The sequence below is a fragment of the Glandiceps talaboti genome, chromosome 18 (assembly GCF_964340395.1).
Source record: "Glandiceps talaboti chromosome 18, keGlaTala1.1, whole genome shotgun sequence".
NCBI lineage: Eukaryota > Metazoa > Hemichordata > Enteropneusta > Spengelidae > Glandiceps > Glandiceps talaboti.
This window is the reverse complement of record NC_135566.1, coordinates 21,918,574-21,944,128: the sequence shown is the minus strand read 5'-3', so window position 1 is coordinate 21,944,128 and position 25,555 is coordinate 21,918,574. Positions and strand designations below refer to the sequence as shown.

At 33.6% G+C, this 25,555-nt stretch overlaps 1 protein-coding gene across 1 annotated transcript in view; it reads right to left on the bottom strand.

Moving 5' to 3' along the window:
• The window catches only part of LOC144449831 (phosphatidylinositol 4-kinase alpha-like), a 197,398-nt gene that overhangs the window by 151,045 nt on the left and 20,798 nt on the right, over window positions 1–25,555 (bottom strand). The window contains exons 3-6 of the mRNA XM_078140404.1: window positions 23,371–23,464; window positions 19,933–20,018; window positions 12,904–12,982; window positions 5,346–5,827 (exon numbers count right to left, since the gene is read on the bottom strand). Coding sequence (XP_077996530.1) covers window positions 5,346–5,827; window positions 12,904–12,982; window positions 19,933–20,018; window positions 23,371–23,464 — 741 coding nt within the window. The remainder of the gene's footprint in view (window positions 1–5,345; window positions 5,828–12,903; window positions 12,983–19,932; window positions 20,019–23,370; window positions 23,465–25,555) is intronic.

Sequence of the window (25,555 nt, the reverse complement as noted above, 5' to 3'; positions counted from 1 at the left end):
AGGTTTAGACAATATCTAGTTTTTTTATGTACCATTTACATTGCAGGTTTAGACAATATCTAGTGTTTTTATGTACCATTTACATTGCAGGTTTAGACAATATCTAATGTTTTTATGTACCATTTACATTGCAGGTTTAGACAATATCTAGTGTTTTTATGTACCATTTACATTGCAGGTTTAGACAATATCTAATGTTTTTATGTACCATTTACATTGAAGGTTTAGACAATATCTGGTGTTTTTATGTACCATTTACATTGCAGGTTTAGACAATATCTAGTGTTTTTATGTACCATTTACATTGCAGGTTTAGACAATATGTAATGTTTTTAAGTACCATTTACATTGCAGGTTTAGACAATATCTAATGTTTTTATGTACCATTTACATTGCAGGTTTAGACAATATCTAGTGTTTTTATGTACCATTTACATTGCAGGTTTAGACAATATCTGGTGTTTTTATGTACCATTTACATTGCAGGTTTAGACAATATCTAATGTTTTTATGTACCATTTACATTGCAGGTTTAGACAATATCTAATGTTTTTATGTACCATTTACATTGCAGGTTTAGACAATATCTAGTGTTTTTATGTACCATTTACATTGCAGGTTTAGACAATATCTAGTGTTTTTATGTACCATTTACATTGCAGGTTTAGACAATATCTAGTGTTTTTATGTACCATTTACATTGCAGGTTTAGACAATATCTGGTGTTTTTATGTACCATTTACATTGCAGGTTTAGACAATATCTAATGTTTTTATGTACCATTTACATTGCAGGTTTAGACAATATCTAGTGTTTTTATGTACCATTTACATTGCAGGTTTAGACAATATCTAGTGTTTTTATGTACCATTTACATTGCAGATTTAGACAATATCTAATGTTTTTATGTACCATTTACATTGCAGGTTTAGACAATATCTAGTGTTTTTATGTACCATTTACATTGCAGGTTTAGACAATATCTAATGTTTTTATGTACCATTTACATTGCAGGTTTAGACAATATCTAGTGTTTTTATGTACCATTTACATTGCAGGTTTAGACAATATCTAGTGTTTTTATGTACCATTTACATTGCAGGTTTAGACAATATCTAGTGTTTTTATGTACCATTTACATTGCAGGTTTAGACAATATCTAATGTTTTTATGTACCATTTACATTGCAGGTTTAGACAATATCTAATGTTTTTATGTACCATTTACATTGCAGGTTTAGACAATATCTAATGTTTTTATGTACCATTTACATTGCAGGTTTAGACAATATCTAATGTTTTTATGTACCATTTACATTGCAGGTTTAGACAATATCTAATGTTTTTATGTACCATTTACATTGCAGGTTTAGACAATATCTAATGTTTTTATGTACCATTTACATTGCAGGTTTAGACAATATCTAGTGTTTTTATGTACCATTTACATTGCAGGTTTAGACAATATCTAATGTTTTTATGTACCATTTACATTGCAGGTTTAGACAATATCTAATGTTTTTATTTACCATTTACATTGCAGGTTTAGACAATATCTAATGTTTTTATGTACCATTTACATTGCAGGTTTAGACAATATCTGGTGTTTTTATGTACCATTTACATTGCAGGTTTAGACAATATCTAATGTTTTTATGTACCATTTACATTGCAGGTTTAGACAATATCTAGTGTTTTTATGTACCATTTACATTGCAGGTTTAGACAATATCTAGTGTTTTTATGTACCATTTACATTGCAGGTTTAGACAATATCTAGTGTTTTTATGTACCATTTACATTGCAGGTTTAGACAATATCTAGTGTTTTTATGTACCATTTACATTGCAGGTTTAGACAATATCTAGTGTTTTTATGTACCATTTACATTGCAGGTTTAGACAATATCTAATGTTTTTATGTACCATTTACATTGCAGGTTTAGACAATATCTAGTGTTTTTATGTACCATTTACATTGCAGGTTTAGACAATATCTAATGTTTTTATGTACCATTTACATTGCAGGTTTAGACAATATCTAGTGTTTTTATGTACCATTTACATTGCAGTTTTAGACAATAACTAATGTTTTTATGTACCATTTACATTGCAGGTTTAGACAATATCTAGTGTTTTTATGTACCATTTACATTGCAGGTTTAGACAATATCTAGTGTTTTTATGTACCATTTACATTGCAGGTTTAGACAATATCTGGTGTTTTTATGTACCATTTACATTGCAGGTTTAGACAATATCTAATGTTTTTATGTACCATTTACATTGCAGGTTTAGACAATATCTAGTTTTTTTATGTACCATTTACATTGCAGGTTTAGACAATATCTAGTGTTTCTATGTACCATTTACATTGCAGGTTTAGACAATATCTAATGTTTTTATTTACCATTTACATTGCAGGTTTAGACAATATCTAATGTTTTTATGTACCATTTACATTGCAGGTTTAGACAATATCTAGTGTTTTTATGTACCATTTACATTGCAGGTTTAGACAATATCTAATGTTTTTATGTACCATTTACATTGCAGGTTTAGACAATATCTAATGTTTTTATGTACCATTTACATTGCAGGTTTAGACAATATCTAGTTTTTTTATGTACCATTTACATTGCAGGTTTAGACAATATCTAGTGTTTCTATGTACCATTTACATTGCAGGTTTAGACAATATTAGTGTTTTTATTTACCATTTACATTGCAGGTTTAGACAATATCTAGTGTTTCTATGTACCATTTACATTGCAGGTTTAGACAATATCTAATGTTTTTATTTACCATTTACATTGCAGGTTTAGACAATATCTAATGTTTTTATGTACCATTTACATTGCAGGTTTAGACAATATCTAGTTTTTTTATGTACCATTTACATTGCAGGTTTAGACAATATTAGTGTTTTTATGTACCATTTACATTGCAGGTTTAGACAATATCTAGTGTTTTTATGTACCATTTACATTGCAGGTTTAGACAATATCTAATGTTTTTATGTACCATTTACATTGCAGGTTTAGACAATATCTAATGTTTTTATGTACCATTTACATTGCAGGTTTAGACAATATCTAATGTTTTTATGTACCATTTACATTGCAGGTTTAGACAATATCTAGTGTTTTTATGTACCATTTACATTGCAGGTTTAGACAATATCTGGTGTTTTTATGTACCATTTACATTGCAGGTTTAGACAATATGTAATGTTTTTAAGTACCATTTACATTGCAGGTTTAGACAATATCTAGTGTTTTTATGTACCATTTACATTGCAGGTTTAGACAATATCTAGTGTTTTTATGTACCATTTACATTGCAGGTTTAGACAATATCTAATGTTTTTATGTACCATTTACATTGCAGGTTTAGACAATATCTAGTGTTTTTATGTACCATTTACATTGCAGGTTTAGACAATATCTAATGTTTTTATGTACCATTTACATTGCAGGTTTAGACAATATCTGGTGTTTTTATGTACCATTTACATTGCAGGTTTAGACAATATCTAGTGTTTTTATGTACCATTTACATTGCAGGTTTAGACAATATCTGGTGTTTTTATGTACCATTTACATTGCAGGTTTAGACAATATCTAATGTTTTTATGTACCATTTACATTGCAGGTTTAGACAATATCTAATGTTTTTATGTACCATTTACATTGCAGGTTTAGACAATATCTAGTGTTTTTATGTACCATTTACATTGCAGGTTTAGACAATATCTGGTGTTTTTATGTACCATTTACATTGCAGGTTTAGACAATATCTAATGTTTTTATGTACCATTTACATTGCAGGTTTAGACAATATCTAATGTTTTTATGTACCATTTACATTGCAGGTTTAGACAATATCTAGTGTTTTTATGTACCATTTACATTGCAGGTTTAGACAATATCTAATGTTTTTATGTACCATTTACATTGCAGGTTTAGACAATATCTAATGTTTTTATGTACCATTTACATTGCAGGTTTAGACAATATCTAATGTTTTTATGTACCATTTACATTGCAGGTTTAGACAATATCTAGTGTTTTTATGTACCATTTACATTGCAGGTTTAGACAATATCTAATGTTTTTATGTACCATTTACATTGCAGGTTTAGACAATATCTAATGTTTTTATGTACCATTTCCATTGCAGGTTTAGACAATATCTAGTGTTTTTATGTACCATTTACATTGCAGGTTTAGACAATATCTAATGTTTTTATGTACCATTTACATTGCAGGTTTAGACAATATCTAGTGTTTTTATGTACCATTTACATTGCAGGTTTAGACAATATCTAATGTTTTTATGTACCATTTACATTGCAGGTTTAGACAATATCTAATGTTTTTATGTACCATTTACATTGCAGGTTTAGACAATATCTAATGTTTTTATGTACCATTTACATTGCAGGTTTAGACAATATCTAATGTTTTTATGTACCATTTACATTGCAGGTTTAGACAATATCTAGTGTTTTTATGTACCATTTACATTGCAGGTTTAGACAATATCTAGTGTTTTTATGTACCATTTACATTGCAGGTTTAGACAATATCTAATGTTTTTATGTACCATTTACATTGCAGGTTTAGACAATATCTAATGTTTTTATGTACCATTTACATTGCAGGTTTGAAGCAGTTGACTTCTTTCTTTTTTAAGACTGAATTTCATTCTGAGCTTTTTTTTTTCATCTACTGGAGTCTGATGCTGTATTTGTATTTCGTAACATTTAAAATATGTTTTGTGACTTTTACCTCTGGTACATTATTTTAGTAAAGCTTTGTAACAGCTGATAATTTATCTGCACATGTGTCTTCCTTTAACGTATCTTGTGAGCTATTTCATTGTTAAGTACATATACATGTAAGACATACATGTAGAAAGCTCTTTCAAAATATAAATAGATAATAAAATTATATAATAATAATAAATATTACATACTATAGTATTCATGCAATGTGAGATTACTGGAAGTTCAAACCACAGACAAAACAAGGGAAAGGTTTATACCAGATGACAACTGTGCTTTTGTTAAGACTGGTATCTATTTCAAGTAGATAAAGTCTACCACAGAGGTTTTTACTCAGTTTCCATATCGATTCATTGTGATGCAAAGTATGGAAATCTATGCAAGATTTACAACATCCTGGTTCCACCTTCTCCCTCCCTTTGTTACCATAGTGATGGAATCTTCATGAAAACACTGCATTTATCAAGTATTACAAAATGTAAGTTTTAAGTATTTAAGCTAGTTTAATGACATTGATACTTGCAAAGCTACAAACAGAACATAACAATAATAACTCACCAGTTGGAGAATAATTTGCAATTGTTGGACATTAAACTTGATAGGTGGTCTTTTCTCCTCCTCCCATGCCATGACAGGTTTCACTCTTGGGAAACTAGATCCAACGACTGAAAACAAATGAGTTGTGGGATCGAAACCATAACGTTTGTTTCTAAGTCTTTGTTTTTCTTCTTCTTTGTCTACTGGTTGTGTATGTCTAGTTGGTGAGTATTTGTCTTCAACTGTTGGAGAGACTGGTGAAATTGAACCATCTGGTGGATTTACATTCTTCAGTGTTTGAGACATCGACCGTGAAATGATTGGACGAAATGTACTAAATGACCTCCTGACAGATATAAACTTTTCATCTCCAGCTTGGATGGTTGTCGGACTTCCGGGTGGTGGGAATAACTGGGAGAAGAGGAAGGTATGATCACTACTAGAACGACCCATTGCTCTTCCCATTCCAATAAACATTGGCACCACATCTCTACATAAGTGACCTGTAAAACATTAGTTTATATTAGAATTTCACCACTAGATAATTTAATCTCACAGACATTTATTCTAACACTTTCAATGCAATGTACTGCATGACTCTCCCCCCAGTCATTTAGGTCTTATACAGTATGGTTATATATGACCCCCTAGTCCCTTAGGTCTTATACAGTATGGTTATATATAACCCCCTAGTCCCTTAGGTCTTATACAGTATGGTTATATATAAGCCCCTAGTCCCTTAGGTCTTATACAGTATGGTTATATATAACCCCCTAGTCCCTTAGGTCTTATACAGTATGGTTATATATGACCCCCTAGTCCCTTAGGTCTTATACAGTATGGTTATATATGACCCCCTAGTCCCTTAGGTCTTATACAGTATGGTTATATATAAGCCCCTAGTCCCTTAGGTATTATACAGTATGGTTATATATGACCCCCTAGTCCCTTAGGTCTTATACAGTATGGTTATATATGACCCCCTAGTCTCTGGTCCTATACTGTATGGTTATATATGATATATGACCCCCTAGTCCCTTAGGTCTTATACAGTATGGTTATATATAAGCCCCTAGTCCCTTAGGTCTTATACAGTATGGTTATATATGACCCCCTACTCCCTAAAGTCTTACACTGTATGGTTATATATGATATATGACCCCCTAGTCCCTTAGGTCTTATACAGTATGGTTATATATAAGCCCCTAGTCCCTTAGGTCTTATACAGTATGGTTATATATGACCCCCTACTCCCTAAAGTCTTACACTGTATGGTTATATATGATATATGACCCCCTAGTCTCTGGTCTTATACTGTATGGTTATATATGATATATGACCCCCTAGTTTCTTTGGTCTTATACTGTATGGTTATATATGATATATGACCCCCTAGTTTCTTTGGTCTTACACAGTATGGTTATATAATATATATGACCCCCTAGTCTCTGGTTTTATACTGTATGGTTATATATGATATATGGTCCCCTAGTCTCTGGTCTTATACTGTATGGTTATATATGATATATGGCCCCCTAGTTTCTTTGGTCTTACACAGTATGGTTATATATGATATATGACCCCCTAGTCTCTGGTCTTATACTGTATGGTTATATATGATATATGACCCCCTAGTTTCTGGTCTTATACTGTATGGTTATATATGATATATGACCCCCTAGTCTCTGGTCCTATACTGTATGGTTATATATGATATATGACCCCCTAGTTTCTTTGGTCTTACACAGTATGGTTATATATGATATATGACCCCCTAGTCTCTGGTCTTATACTGTATGGTTATATATGATATATGGCCCCCTAGTTTCTTTGGTCTTACACAGTATGGTTATATATGATATATGACCCCCTAGTCTCTGGTCTTATACTGTATGGTTATATATGATATATGACCCCCTAGTCTCTGGTCTTATACTGTATGGTTATATATGATATATGACCCCTAGTTTCTGGTCTTATACTGTATGGTTATATATGATATATGACCCCCTAGTCTCTGGTCTTACACTGTATGGTTATATATGATATATGACCCCCTAGTTTCTTTGGTCTTACACAGTATGGTTATATATGATATATGACCCCCTAGTCTCTGGTCTTACACTGTATGGTTATATATGATATATGACCCCCTAGTTTCTTTGGTCTTACACAGTATGGTTATATATGATATATGACCCCCTAATCTCTTTGGTCTTATATTGTATGGTTATATATGATATATGACCCCCTAGTCTCTGGTCTTATACTGTATGGCTATATATGATATATGGCCCCCTAGTTTCTTTGGTCTTACACAGTATGGTTATATATGATATATGACCCCCTAGTCTCTGGTCTTACACAGTATGGTTATATATGAAATATGACCCCCTAGTCTCTGGTCTTACACTGTATGGTTATATATGATATATGACCCCCTAGTTTCTTTGGTCTTACACAGTATGGTTATATATGATATATGACCCCCTAGTCTCTGGTCTTACACTGTATGGTTATATATGATATATGACCCCCTAGTTTCTTTGGTCTTACACTGTATGGTTATATATGATATTTGACCCCCTAATCTCTTTGGTCTTATACTGTATGGTTATATATGATATATGACCCCTAGTCTCTGGTCTTATACTGTATGGTTATATATGATATATGGCCCCCTAGTTTCTTTGGTCTTATACTGTATGGTTATATATGATATATGACCCCCTAGTTTCTTTGGTCTTACACAGTATGGTTATATAATATATATGACCCCCTAGTCTCTGGTTTTATACTGTATGGTTATATATGATATATGGTCCCCTAGTCTCTGGTCTTATACTGTATGGTTATATATGATATATGGCCCCCTAGTTTCTTTGGTCTTACACAGTATGGTTATATATGATATATGACCCCCTAGTCTCTGGTCTTATACTGTATGGTTATATATGATATATGACCCCCTAGTTTCTGGTCTTATACTGTATGGTTATATATGATATATGACCCCCTAGTCTCTGGTCCTATACTGTATGGTTATATATGATATATGACCCCCTAGTTTCTTTGGTCTTACACAGTATGGTTATATATGATATGTGACCCCCTAGTCTCTGGTCTTATACTGTATGGTTATATATGATATATGGCCCCCTAGTTTCTTTGGTCTTACACAGTATGGTTATATATGATATATGACCCCCTAGTCTCTGGTCTTATACTGTATGGTTATATATGATATATGACCCCCTAGTCTCTGGTCTTATACTGTATGGTTATATATGATATATGACCCCCTAGTTTCTGGTCTTATACTGTATGGTTATATATGATATATGACCCCCTAGTCTCTTTGGTCTTACACAGTATGGTTATATATGATATATGACCCCCTAGTCTCTGGTCTTACACAGTATGGTTATATATGATATATGACCCCCTAGTCTCTGGTCTTACACTGTATGCTTATATATGATATATGACCCCCTAGTTTATTTGGTCTTACACAGTATGGTTATATATGATATATGACCCCCTAATCTCTTTGGTCTTATATTGTATGGTTATATATGATATATGACCCCCTAGTCTCTGGTCTTACACTGTATGGTTATATATGATATATGACCCCCTAGTTTCTTTGGTCTTACACAGTATGGTTATATATGATATATGACCCCCTAGTCTCTGGTCTTACACTGTATGGTTATATATGATATATGACCCCCTAGTTTCTTTGGTCTTACACTGTATGGTTATATATGATATTTGACCCCCTAATCTCTTTGGTCTTATACTGTATGGTTATATATGATATATGACTCCCTAGTCTCTGGTCTTATACTGTATGGTTATATATGATATATGGCCCCCTAGTTTCTTTGGTCTTACACAGTATGGTTATATATGATATATGACCCCCTAGTCTCTGGTCTTATACTGGATGGTTATATATGATATATGACCCCCTAGTTTCTGGTCTTATACTGTATGGTTATATATGATATATGACCCCCTAGTCTCTAGTCTTATACTGTATGGTTATATATGATATATGACTCCCTAGTCTCTGGTCTTATACTGTATGGTTATATATGATATATGGCCCCCTAGTTTCTTTGGTCTTACACAGTATGGTTATATATGATATATGACCCCCTAGTCTCTGGTCTTATACTGGATGGTTATATATGATATATGACCCCCTAGTTTCTGGTCTTATACTGTATGGTTATATATGATATATGACCCCCTAGTCTCTAGTCTTATACTGTATGGTTATATATGATATATGACCCCCTAGTCTCTTTGGTCTTATACTGTATGGTTATATATGATATATGACCCTCCAGTCTCTAGTCTTATACTATATAGCTGTTAAGCCTTACTGTATGGTTAAATGACTTCCTAGTCCTTAGGTCGAACTCTGTGGTTATATATGACCCCCTAGCTCCTTAGGCCTTACTGTATGGTTAAATGACTCCCTAGCCCCTTAGGCCTTACTGTATGGTTAAATGACTTCCTAGCCCCTTAAGCTTTACTATATGGTTAAAAGACTCCCTAGCTCCCTAGGCCTTACTGTATGGTTAAGTGACTCCCTAGCCCTTTACGCCTTACTTTAAGGTAAATGACTCCCTAGCCCCTTAGGCCTTACTGTATGGTTAAATGACTTCCTAGCCCCTTAAGCTTTACTATATGGTTAAATGACTCCCTAGCTCCTTAGGCCTTACTGTATGATCTGGAAAATTTATTTATAATATTGTAATACAAGAATGTTAAGTCAGTATATACACTATTAGTACCATTCATAACTAGTAGATGGCTAAGAGTACTAAGTCAGTATACACACTATAAGTACCATTCATGACTAGTAGATGGCTAAGAGTACTAAGTCAGTATACACACTATCAGTACCATTCATGACTAGTGGATGGCTAAGAGTACTAAGTCAGTGTACACACTATTAGTACCATTCATGACTAGTAGATGGCTAAAAGTGCTAAGTCAGTGTACACACTATAAGTACCATTCATGACTAGTAGATGGCTAAGAGTACTAAGTCAGTATACACACTATTAGTACCATTCATGACTACTAGATGGCTAAGAGTACTAAGTCAGTGTACACACTATAAGTACCATTCATGACTAGTAGATGGCTAAGAGTACTAAGTCAGTACACACACTATAAGTACCATTCATGACTAGTAGATGGCTAAGAGTACTAAGTCATTGTACACACTATAAGTACCATTCATGACTAGTAGATGGCTAAGAGTACTAAGTCAGTATACACACTATTAGTACCATTCATGACTAGTAGATGGCTAAGAGTGCTAAGTCAGTGTACACACTATTAGTACCATTCATGACTAGTAGATGGCTAAGAGTACTAAGTCAGTGTACACACTATAAGTACCATTCATGACTAGTAGATGGCTAAGAGTACTAAGTCAGTATACACACTATAAGTACCATTCATGACTAGTAGATGGCTAAGAGTGTTAAGTCAGTGTACACACTATAAGTACCATTCATGACTAGTAGATGGCTAAGAGTGCTAAGTCAGTGTACACACTATTAGTACCATTCATAACTAGTAGATGGCTAAGAGTGCTAAGTCAGTATACACACTATTAGTACCATTCATGACTAGTAGATGGCTAAGAGTGCTAAGTCAGTGTACACACTATAAGTACCATTCATGACTAGTAGATGGCTAAGAGTGCCAAGTCAGTGCACACACTATTAGTACCATTCATGACTAGTAGATGGCTAAGAGTGCTAAGTCAGTATACACACTATTAGTACTATTCATGACTAGTAGATGGCTAAGAGTGTTAAGTCAGTGTACACACTATTAGTACCATTCATGACTAGTAGATGGCTAAGAGTGTTAAGTCAGTATACACACTATTAGTACCATTCATGACTAGTAGATGGCTAAGAGTACTAAGTCAGTATACACACTATTAGTACCATTCATGACTAGTAGATGGCTAAGAGTGCTAAGTCAGTATACACACTATTAGTACCATTCATGACTAGTAGATGGCTAAGAGTGTTAAGTCAGTGTACACACTATTAGTACCATTCATGACTAGTAGATGGCTAAGAGTGTTAAGTCAGTGTACACACTATTAGTACCATTCATGACTAGTAGATGGCTAAGAGTGCTAAGTCAGTGTACACACTATTAGCACCATTCATGACTAGTAGATGGCTAAGAGTGCTAAGTCAGTGTACACACTATTAGTACCATTCATGACTAGTAGATGGCTAAGAGTGCTAAGTCAGTGTACACACTATTAGTACCATTCATGACTAGTAGATGGCTAAGAGTACTAAGTCAGTATACACACTATTAGTACCATTCATGACTAGTAGATGGCTAAGAGTGCTAAGTCAGTGTACACACTATTAGTACCATTCATGACTAGTAGATGGCTAAGAGTGCTAAGTCAGTGTACACACTATTAATACCATTCATGACTAGTAGATGGCTAAGAGTACTAAGTCAGTGTACATACTATTAGTACCATTCATGACTAGTAGATGGCTAAGAGTACTAAGTCAGTATACACACTATTAGTACCATTCATGACTAGTAGATGGCTAAGAGTGCTAAGTCAGTGTACACACTATAAGTACCATTCATGACTAGTAGATGGCTAAGAGTACTAAGTCAGTATACACACTATAAGTACCATTCATGACTAGTAGATGGCTAAGAGTACTAAGTCAGTGTACACACTATTAGTACCATTCATGACTAGTAGATGGCTAAGAGTGCTAAGTCAGTATACACACTATTAGTACCATTCATAACTAGTAGATGGCTAGATCTACACTATTACATAATGGTGTCATTTCCTTCAAGTCCAAAGTCTGCCTCAAGATCAAATACAACAAGTGATGATGCAAAGACTGATTATGGCCAGGCTGGGTGCCTACTAAAGGGCTTTACTGTGTGTAGCAACATTGAAAAACACTAGTGAAACAAGCAAAGACATATAAAATTATAAATTTGAATCTTTAGTATGCCTTCCCATACCTTTGGAAAGGAAATATCAATATTTGGGAGTACAAAAAACCTGTATGAGTATGTAATAAAATAAGTAGTTGACTTGCTTGCTGGATCTACACACACATGGTGTCATTTCCTTCAAGTCCAATGTCTGCCTCAAGATCAAATACAAGTGAGATACAAAGACTGATTAGGCCTAACTGGGTGCCTACTATTAAAAGGGCTTCACTATGTGTCATTAATTATAGAAATTATCATTAATTATGCAAGCACTACCCAACAAAAACTAATCAGCGCTAAGTTACAGGCCAACAATGCCACATAGTTAATTGCAAAACATTTGCTTCAGTACTTTTTGAGATATCAGTGGAAAATTTCTGCACAGACAGACAGACAAACAGACAGACAGACATTGCCACGACATTACCTCCCATACGGGAGCTAAAAAATAGTGACGCTGGATTTGGTTAGAACAGGATAATGAATGTCAACAAGGATAGACATTTAATTGTAATTAAATCAATGGATGTTTACTATGCTGACTTACTTCTTGCCCCTTCACCAGTACTAGCACTTTGACACAATTTACCAAGGGTCTGGAACACATCCAGCTGAACTTGAATTATCTGAAAATCAAAAAAGTATTTGAATTGTTGAAAATATAAAAAATGTGACATGGTTTATTCCACCTGTACCCACATGAAATTGATGAAACCACATGACATTCATGATATTCTTATGGGCAATGTCATTTTAAAAGTTATGCACAAGAAATGTAATTTCTTCAATTTAGTTTAACCTTGAAATTTCTTAATACAAAATGGGAAAATGAATGACTGGGGGTTGAAATTCCAGGGTTTTCTAGGGTTTTCCAGGACCATGTGAACCCTGTCAATACACCACACTATCTACAAGACTTTAGTCCAAGTTTAAAGGTCACATCTCATCGGTAATTTCTGATTTACATTTGTATTACTTTCATGTTATACCCTAGTAGTCTGTATTTACATTCGTATTACTTTCATGTTATACCCTAGTAGTCTGTATTTACATTCGTATTACTTTCATGTTATACCCTAGTAGTCTGTATTTACATTCGTATTACTTTCATGTTATACCCTAGTAGTCTGTATTTGCATTTGTATTACTTTCACGTTATACCCTAGTAGTCTGTATTTACATTCGTATTACTTTCATGTTATACCCTAGTAGTCTGTATTTACATTCGTATTACTTTCATGTTATACCCTAGTAGTCTGTATTTGCATTTGTATTACTTTCATTGTATACCCTAGTAGTCTGTATTTACATTCGTATTACTTTCATGTTATACCCTAGTAGTCTGTATTTACATTCGTATTACTTTCATGTTATACCCTAGTAGTCTGTATTTACATTCGTATTACTTTCATGTTATACCCTAGTAGTCTGTATTTACATTCGTATTACTTTCACGTTATACCCTAGTAGTCTGTATTTACATTCGTATTACTTTCACGTTATACCCTAGTAGTCTGTATTTACATTCGTATTACTTTCATGTTATACCCTAGTAGTCTGTATTTACATTCGTATTACTTTCATGTTATACCCTAGTAGTCTGTATTTACATTCGTATTACTTTCATGTTATACCCTAGTAGTCTGTATTTACATTTGTATTACTTTCATGTTATACCCTAGTAATCTGTATTTACATTTGTATTACTTTCATGTTATACCCTAGTAATCTGTATTTACATTTGTATTACTTTCATGTTATACCCTAGTAGTCTGTATTTAGATTCGTATTACTTTCATGTTATACCCTAGTAGTCTGTATTACATTCATATTACTTTCATGTTATACCCTAGTAGTCTGTATTTACATTCATATTACTTTCATGTTATACTCTAGTAGTCTGTATTTACATTCGTATTACTTTCATGTTATACCCTAGTAGTCTGTATTTACATTCGTATTACTTTCATGTTATACCCTAGTAGTCTGTATTTACATTCGTATTACTTTCATGTTATACCCTAGTAATCTGTATTTACATTTGTATTACTTTCATGTTATACCCTAGTAGTCTGTATTTAGATTCGTATTACTTTCATGTTATACCCTAGTAGTCTGTATTACATTCATATTACTTTCATGTTATACCCTAGTAGTCTGTATTTACATTCATATTACTTTCATGTTATACTCTAGTAGTCTGTATTTACATTCGTATTACTTTCATGTTATACCCTAGTAGTCTGTATTTACATTCGTATTACTTTCATGTTATACCCTAGTAGTCTGTATTTACATTCGTATTACTTTCATGTTATACCCTAGTAATCTGTATTTACATTTGTATTACTTTCATGTTATACCCTAGTAGTCTGTATTTACATTCGTATTAGTTTCATGTTATACCCTAGTAGTCTGTATTTACATTCGTATTACTTTCATGTTATACCCTAGTAGTCTGTATTTACATTCGTATTACTTTCACGTTATACCCTAGTAGTCTGTATTTACATTCGTATTACTTTCACGTTATACCCTAGTAGTCTGTATTTACATTCGTATTACTTTCATGTTATACCCTAGTAGTCTGTATTTACATTCGTATTACTTTCATGTTATACCCTAGTAGTCTGTATTTACATTCGTATTACTTTCATGTTATACCCTAGTAGTCTGTATTTACATTTGTATTACTTTCATGTTATACCCTAGTAATCTGTATTTACATTTGTATTACTTTCATGTTATACCCTAGTAGTCTGTATTTAGATTCGTATTACTTTCATGTTATACCCTAGTAGTCTGTATTACATTCATATTACTTTCATGTTATACCCTAGTAGTCTGTATTTACATTCATATTACTTTCATGTTATACTCTAGTAGTCTGTATTTACATTCGTATTACTTTCATGTTATACCCTAGTAGTCTGTATTTACATTTGTATTACTTTCATGTTATACCCTAGTAGTCTGTATTTACATTCGTATTACTTTCATGTTATACCCTAGTAGTCTGTATTTACATTCGTATTACTTTCATGTTATACCCTAGTAGTCTGTATTTACATTTGTATTACTTTTATGTTATACCCTAGTAGTCTGTATTTACATTCGTATTACTTTCATGTTATACCCTAGTAGTCTGTATTTACATTCGTATTACTTTCATGTTATACCCTAGTAGTCTGTATTTACATTCGTATTACTTTCACGTTATACCCTAGTAGTCTGTATTACATTCATATTACTTTCATGTTATACCCTAGTAGTCTGTATTTACATTCGTATTACTTTCACGTTATACCCTAGTAGTCTGTATTTACATTCGTATTACTTTCACGTTATACCCTAGTAGTCTGTATTTACATTCGTATTACTTTCATGTTATACCCTAGTAGTCTGTATTTACATTTGTATTACTTTCATGTTATACCCTAGTAGTCTGTATTTACATTCGTATTACTTTCATGTTATACCCTAGTAGTCTGTATTTACATTCGTATTACTTTCATGTTATACCCTAGTAGTCTGTATTTACATTCGTATTACTTTCATGTTATACCCTAGTAGTCTGTATTTACATTCGTATTACTTTCATGTTATACCCTAGTAGTCTGTATTTACATTCGTATTACTTTCATGTTATACCCTAGTAGTCTGTATTTACATTCGTATTACTTTCACGTTATACCCTAGTAGTCGGTATTTACATTCGTATTACTTTCATGTTATACCCTAGTAGTCTGTATTTACATTCGTATTACTTTCATGTTATACCCTAGTAGTCTGTATTTACATTCGTATTACTTTCACGTTATACCCTAGTAGTCTGTATTTACATTCGTATTACTTTCATGTTATACCCTAGTAATCTGTATTTACATTTGTATTACTTTCATGTTATACCCTAGTAGTCTGTATTACATTCATATTACTTTCATGTTATACCCTAGTAATCTGTATTTACATTTGTATTACTTTCATGTTATACCCTAGTAATCTGTATTTACATTTGTATTACTTTCATGTTATACCCTAGTAATCTGTATTTACATTTGTATTACTTTCATGTTATACCCTAGTAATCTGTATTTACATTTGTATTACTTTCATGTTATACCCTAGTAATCTGTATTTACATTTGTATTACTTTCATGTTATACCCTAGTAATCTGTATTTACATTTGTATTACTTTCATGTTATACCCTAGTAGTCTGTATTTACATTCGTATTACTTTCATGTTATACCCTAGTAATCTGTATTTACATTTGTATTACTTTCATGTTATACCCTAGTAGTCTGTATTACATTCATATTACTTTCATGTTATACCCTAGTAATCTGTATTTACATTTGTATTACTTTCATGTTATACCCTAGTAATCTGTATTTACATTTGTATTACTTTCATGTTATACCCTAGTAATCTGTATTTACATTTGTATTACTTTCATGTTATACCCTAGTAATCTGTATTTACATTTGTATTACTTTCATGTTATACCCTAGTAATCTGTATTTACATTTGTATTACTTTCATGTTATACCCTAGTAATCTGTATTTACATTTGTATTACTTTCATGTTATACCCTAGTAATCTGTATTTACATTTGTATTACTTTCATGTTATACCCTAGTAATCTGTATTTACATTCGTATTACTTTCATGTTATACCCTAGTAGTCTGTATTTACATTCGTATTACTTTCATGTTATACCCTAGTAGTCTGTATTTACATTCGTATTACTTTCATGTTATACCCTAGTAGTCTGTATTTACATTCGTATTACTTTCACGTTATACCCTAGTAGTCTGTATTTACATTCGTATTACTTTCACGTTATACCCTAGTAGTCTGTATTTACATTCGTATTACTTTCATGTTATACCCTAGTAGTCTGTATTTACATTCGTATTACTTTCACGTTATACCCTAGTAGTCTGTATTTACATTCGTATTACTTTCACGTTATACCCTAGTAGTCTGTATTTACATTCGTATTACTTTCACGTTATACCCTAGTAGTCTGTATTTACATTCGTATTAGTTTCACGTTATACCCTAGTAGTCTGTATTTACATTCGCATTACTTTCACGTTATACCCTAGTAGTCTGTATTTACATTCGTATTACTTTCACGTTATACCCTAGTAGTCTGTATTTACATTCGTATTACTTTCATGTTATACCCTAGTAGTCTGTATTTACATTCGTATTACTTTCATGTTATACCCTAGTAGTCTGTATTTACATTCGTATTACTTTCACGTTATACCCTAGTAGTCTGTATTTACATTCGTATTAGTTTCATGTTATACCCTAGTAGTCTGTATTTACATTCGTATTACTTTCATGTTATACCCTAGTAGTCTGTATTTACATTCGTATTACTTTCATGTTATACCCTAGTAGTCTGTATTTACATTCGTATTACTTTCATGTTATACCCTAGTAGTCTGTATTTACATTCGTATTACTTTCATGTTATACCCTAGTAGTCTGTATTCAGATGTGGATAATATTGTCGTATTGTAAAAAAAATTCTGAAATATTATTTATTTATCACTAATTATGTACACATATATAATCCATAACATGCGATATAATAATCAGTATGTACAAAGCACATTCTTTGTTCTATAGACATGATACACAACGCATGCTGTTCACTGAGGATTCAAACACATAAATATATAATCCAACATCTGTACCAACCCAGAAGCGTTAGTGGTTAACCAGGCATCTGAGTTAAGCATTCCACTAATTGGAAAATTAATGGTATGAAACAAAATGAAATTTGAAGCTTGCACAGTTAACATATTGTCTAATTTTTACAAAAAACATTGATTATGCAAATTAATCATATAGATTATAAGTTACAACATCAAGCTTTAAATGATACATGCACTTCTTCACCATTGACCATTAATATATATACAAAATTATCTGAATTTGAAGTTTGCATTCTTAAGAAATAGCCTAATTACCGAAAATCATTAATTATGCAAATTATTCATTAAAATTGCAACCTACATCAACAAACTTTATAGGACATATGCGCTTTGTTATGGTTAATTTATGTACTAAATTATATTGAAATTGAAGTACTAGTATGTATTTTAAAGATATAGCCTAATTACCAAAATTCATTAAATTTGCAAATTATTCATAAAAGCTTTAAGCTAAATCAACAAACCTTATAGGACATATGCGCCTTGTTATAGTTAACATATGCACCAAATTATATTGAATTTGAAGTATGCATTCCAAATATATATGCATTCCAAATACAAAACCATTAATTATGCAAAAAACTAATTAATGTTCATTGGATGTTTACCAAAATCTAATCAGTACTTGCCATTAGCATATGGAAGATGTGTAGCAAATTTCAGTATAATTGAGCAGGCTATTTTTAAGAAAATGATGACACAGACAGAGCCAGACAGACACACACATACATACACACACAGACAGACAGAGACAGACAGACAGACAGAGTCAGACAGACAGACAGACAGACAGACAGACAGACAGACAGACAGACAGACAGACACACACACACACACACATACACACATACACAGATGGACAGACAGACAGACAGACAGACAGACAGACAGACAGACAGACCCCTTTTAATACCTCCCATATCTTTACAGGAGGTAAAAAGTTATGACGACTGTTGAGTCTAGTTATACCCAACTTAGAACCTTCGTGTAGGTGGCTTTTGGCAACATCCTCTCCATACACTGTATTCAAATCAATTATCATGAAGGTCCTTTAACAGTTCCCACAATGATTGAACAATCGGCTTATCATGTACCCACTTTGTTAACTTTCACTAACAAGATCCCATGCTGTTACATAGGTGGTAGAGTGCTGTGTTGTTTACATTTGTGTACATTTGTCTAAACAGCAAACCCGTCTAGTATTTGGCATTAGGTAATCCTCAAAGCTATGTCGGATATTTCAAAACCAGGAGTTACAGGTACAAGTAAATGAGGTAATATCTACAATAAGTGTAAGGCCTTCCTTTGGCTGTGGGCTTATCATCCAAGTCGCAAGAAATTGGTTGATGTGTGTGTTGTCAAGTACCATCATATATGATTGTAACGACCCAACAAATGAAAAAAAAAAGTCTCTTGATTTCAGAGACTTCTATTTAGGTGTTGGTGAATAATAAAACCATGTTTTCATAGCATTTAAGTGGTTGTTTTTGTCATTCATTTATTGTACATCACTCCCTGGCCAGCAGGGTTACTTGGCCATATGTCCGTGTATGTCCGCAAAGTTTTCATTTCTTCAAGACAAGAAAAATAGCATTGCCTCTTGTTTCCATTTTAGTAAGAATTAAAAATCCTTATTGCAATTTTGACACACTCAAAACAGAATGACCTCTTACACCCCCCCCCCCACCACCACCACCACCACCACCACCATGAATTATGTTTGTCGTGTGCCAGTTTTAAAATGACACGGCCCCTTACCTTGGCTATATTTTTCATATTCTTACCTTGGCTATATTTTTCATATTCTTACCTTGGCTATATTTTTCATATTCTTACCTTCAGAGTATAGTCATCATCTTCAGCTGCTATTTCACTCAGTAAAGTTGTCAGACAAAAACTAAATGTTTCACTGCCAGGAAGTTCTGAAGTAGAACATGTTAAAAGTAAATAATTGACAAATTACTAGTCACAATGTTTACAGGTATTTGAGATGAAACTAATCTTAACAACTAGACAGACATTAACCTATGTGTGATGTATTTGATAATTCATAACATGGGTTGATCTGGCTAGGTCAATGATCCTCCTTATCATCGTTGACAGAAACATCAAAAGCTCAAATTAATGCTAAAATAGTTTGAACTGTTCAAGTGTTATAGCCTAGCTTTTGATCTCCAAAGCTGATGAGCATGATAATTAATAAATTCATTGGCGTTTGTTTCAAGGTATTTTCCTTGGTATCTGTTAAATTCTGGATTTCACACAGAATTATTATAAAGTTAATAGTTAACACAAAATATTAAATACCCAATAAAAGAACCCCAATGGTGTTATAGCACAACTGTAAAATTTTTGATATTCGAACAAATATGTTTATCAAAATGCCAAGAATCTATAGTAAATTTTGTTGCCCATGCAATATGCACCATTATTTGACTGTGTGGTCTTGTTGCTAGGCATTTTTGGAAACATTTTTGAATATTTATTCACTTGCCTATCAAACAGTCATTACCTTTGTAAACAAGTCATTGAGAATGACATAGTACCCGCTATGATTGGGTTTTAAGGAACTGGCAGTTTATGTTGTCATTTTCAAACCTGGTTAATGTTGTTTGGCCTCATATGGTTGTTTTTGATATCACTACTCTGATCACGCAAGAACACTTGTGAACCTAAATCATACAGACTTAGATATTTTGTGTCTGCTCGTTGGACATGGGACATGCCTACTCTTCAAGATGACATCATGGAATAAACCATTAAACAATAAAGGATGGGTAGGGTGGGGGGACCTACTCAAGCATGTCTGAGTTATGGAAAACTGCACTAACAAAATGGCTGCCAGGCAGCCATATCGGTCTGTATCAAGACGAAAATGGATATGCACATGTATGTCATAGATCACTGTGCTAATACCAACTTTGAATGAGATCTGTTCAAGCATGTCTGAGTTATGGCTTTGGACATGGAAAATTCACAAACAAAATGGCTGCCAGGCAGCCATATTGGATCGTATCACAACAACAATGAATATGCACATGTATGTCATAGAACACTATCCTAATACAGTAAAACGTCGATTATCCGAACGCTTACGAGGACATGCATTTAGTTCGGATATGCGGTCAGTTCGGATATGCGATATGCGATCTGCATCGAAATGGGACGGGGTGGGGTCAAAAGGTCGCACTCATACAGAATGAATGTACACGTACGCTGCATATCACACTTACACATGTTACATGCACTCTCTGACAAATGAAACATACCGTACTCCATAGAAACCTTTTTAATGAACTGTACTTATTTAATACTAAAACTAAATAAAGAGTTGAATATGATAGGAAAACGACACTGTGAATTGAATATGTGTAGAAGAAATCAAAAGACGTATTTACAAGAAAGACGACGACGTGGTGGACAGCTGATAAGAATGCACTGTTGTCATGGTTGCATCTATAAATAGTGTTCACTGACATGTAAATGTAATCAAATTGTATCAATTTGTACAAACGATGTGTCCGCAATTTAGCCACTCAATTAAAAAAAAATAAAGTTCAGAAAAACGAAGTCAGGGGTTTCTGTTTCATTGCACGGCTGTCTGCTGCTTTTCTGTGTAAACTACGGAGCAATAACAACTGGGTAGGTTCACAATCAGGCTGCGACTCTAGCCATAACAAACACAGAGAAAACACAGCTGCCGATTCGCCGTGCAATGGTACTGGTTCACACGGGACATTGTTTTCTTTATCTTCAGTTTCACGATCGAGTGAGGATTCCTTCCTAGACATCGCAGATTTATAGGTAGGCCGAAGCTGAAAAAGTTTTACACCTTTGAAAATCTTTATTGGAAAAAGAAACGGAACTCCTTTCACTTCTGACCGACAATCATCTTTTCGGTATCACAGTCAATGGTCAAAGTAGCAATGCCGCAACTACGGTTGCGTTACATCTCATGCCGACAAGTTGTTTGAAAGTCATCACTTTAGTCAGAGTGTGACATGCCGTTCTCACCATTTCACAATCATTTCAAATCTTTTATGAATCATACAAAAGACAAAAGACAACGGGTGGTCAATAGGAAAACAACTTTATTGAGATGTTATTGAAGGTGTGATCGTTCCAACACACTCGATGTAGTCGTCTTTTGTTTTACCGTACGTCATTAACATCACGTCATTCAAGTGGTGGACAGTGATTGTTTACAAACAATACACACTGTAGCTCCAAGACAAACCGCGCTCATTCACATGTCGATCGTCATTCATCAAACTTCACATTTTTACCGAAACATTACTTTGACATCGGAACAATAGATTTTTTCGGGGGACACGTAGTCAGTTCGGATGACCGATCAATTCGGATATTCGACGTTCGGATAATCGACGTTTTACTGTACCAACTTCGAATGAGATCTGTTCAAGCATGTCTGAGTTATGGCTTTGGACATGGAAAATTCACAAACAAAATGGCTGCCAGGTGGCCATATTGGATCGTATCACAACAACAATGAATATGAACATGTATGTCATAGAACACTATCCTAATACCAACTTTGAATGAGATCTGTTCAAGCATGTCTGAGTTATGGCTTTGGACATGGGAAATTCACAAACAAAATGGCTGCTAGGCAGCCATATTGGATCGTATCATGACAACAATGAATATGCACATGTATGTCATAGAACGCTGTCCTAATACCAACTTTGAATGAAATCTGTTCACGCAGGTCTGAGTTATGGCTTTAGACAGGGAAAATTTGCAAACAAAATGGCTGCTAGGCGGCCATATTGGATCGTATCATGAAACAGATTGACGTGCATATGTATGCCATTGTATGTTGCCCCTGTACCAAGTTTGAAAAAAATTGGTCCCGGCATCTCCAAGAAACGGCTGCGGACGGACGGAGGGACGGATGCACGGACGCACGGACAGACGGAACCCAATCCATAAGTCCCCGTCCCGGACAACTAAAAACGCACACCTCTGATGCAATCATTTTGATTTGAACAATTTCCCAGCTAGACATCAAAATGGTTAGGGTTAGGGTTAGGGTTAGGGTTAGAAATATCAAAACAATCGACCCAGCAGTTTTCAAGTTTAAATCATGCACACACTCACAGACAGACAGACAGACAGACAGACAGACAGACAGACAGACAGACAGACAGATATCACACCGTGCCTATAGCACTATTGTACTTTATTAGTTCAGTTGCGCTAACGACATCCATGTACTACAATGTAATGTTCTATAGATTGATATCAACTTACTTCCTCTTGTCTGTAGTATAGGATCATCAATCCATATTGCCTTGGGGAATCCTTTCAATAATTCCAGTAAATATGGTACAATATTATCTTTATGCTTTGAATACAAAATAAAAGACAACTATGGTCAAATACTGGATCTAACTTTATCTTATGTTGTTAGCATACAGACTGAAATACATGTACATAGATCATTTAATCTACATAATTTCCTAGCTAGTAGCTGTCATCCTTTGAACATTTTTGTTTGTTAATAACACCAAAATCATGTACACGTCATGTCTATATACAGTCGTCTACATGAATTCCTCAACAACTCACTAATGGTGTTTTCCAGCTTTACATATGTACATGTTGTACTTCTCTCTCTATCACCAAGCTTGAAAATCCCAAATTGGTTATTTTCACTTTCCCATAACTGTTGGCAATTAATATATTCAGGTTATATTCTAGATCTGGATAGACTTTTCTAATCAAATTTGGTGCAAACTTTCTTGGTTTTGGCCCTAATTGCCAAAGTTAAGTTAATTGCAAATGAGCAATTACTTGACAGCACTAAATTTCATTAAGAACTATTATATCTCTGTATGATCAATATCTTTGCAAGTTTCATCAAATTTGGCGGTCTTTCTTGGTATAGGCCCTAATTGACAAAGTTCATTAATTATGCAAATAAGTAATTTATTGACAGCACTTAATTTCATTAAGAACTATCATATCTCTGTATGATCAATATCTTTGCCAAGTTTCATCAAATTTGATAAAGCCATTCTGGATACATAACCTGAGTTACAAACATTCATTAATTATGCAAATTAGCCCTTAATTAACTTGACACAAATTAACATCTTTTAGTGCTTTTATATCTTTGTTTGATCCGTAGATGTAGCAAGTTTCGTTGAATTTGGTGCAGCCCTTATGCATATATAGCCCCATTTTTATAAATCATTAATTATGCAAATTATCATTAATTATGCAAGTCACTCCCACCAAAAACTAATCAACACTAAGTTACAGCCTGGCAATGGCACATTGTAAATTGCAGAACATTTGCTTCAGTACTTTTTGATATCAGTGGAACCAAATTTCTGCACATACACACCGACACACAGACATCACCACGAGATTACCTCCCATACGGGAGCTAATAAACTATGATGAAAATAGTAGTGGTCACTGAACCTATTTTAAATACTGAGATGATGATAAACACATCAAAATACTAACTATAAACCAAGCACTGTATCTCACATTAGAAGAAAATTTTTAGCAACTTATCAATAGCTCAGTAGTAAATACAGAAGCTGTTATCATTCAAAGCATGAAAGTTTTCGAAATTTGGCAAGTGCAAAAATGAAGTTCAGCAATCGCATTGATGCCAGACCCCCTCCCCCCTAAATGAACAAAGTTCGTTTAATGAGCCTGTGACATTATGCGATCATCCCTTACATACATGTACATTGTAATCCTGTACACTGTCTCATTATGTTAATAAACAAATTCTAAACCCCTTTCAGTAGAAATCACTCTGTAATGAAGTGGTACAGAACAGGTCTTTGGATAGACTCTCTCACAGTCCTCGGAACTTCGCTTTACTAAAATCGACACTAAATGAATTATTTTGTATGTACCGATACCATCTACATAACGTACTCCATCATACTCGAACAACCTTGTACTGTGCGCCCTCATCGACCACATAGAGATATATGTTCGTTGACGCGTGAAGTCACACAGAGCGTTGCAGTCACACGTCAATGAATGGTTATCTCTATCATGGTCGATGAGGGCGCACAGTACAAGGATATTCGAGTTACACAATAATTTTCCCATGTTTTCCTACTTGAAAAAAATGTTAAACAGCATTGACAAAGTCCATGTTTGTAATTCAACAAATTGTAAAAAGCTAAAAAAAAAAATGTGTGTAAAAATGTTAATATCGTACGTGCAATAACAAAAATGTTAAACACTTTTTCATTTTTGCAATTTTTTGAGTTTGGTATAGGTTGCTTCACTTTTTTTCAAGTAAAAATATAGCAAAGTTGTTTTATGAATTAAAAATCTAAACTAAATACCAAATTCTCATCCATCTGACCACTTTAAACACACTTTACTGAACTTGTGAAGCACAAGTTAAAAATTGTGTTGTTAGCACGAAAGTATCCTGTTAACTAGAACTGAGACCATG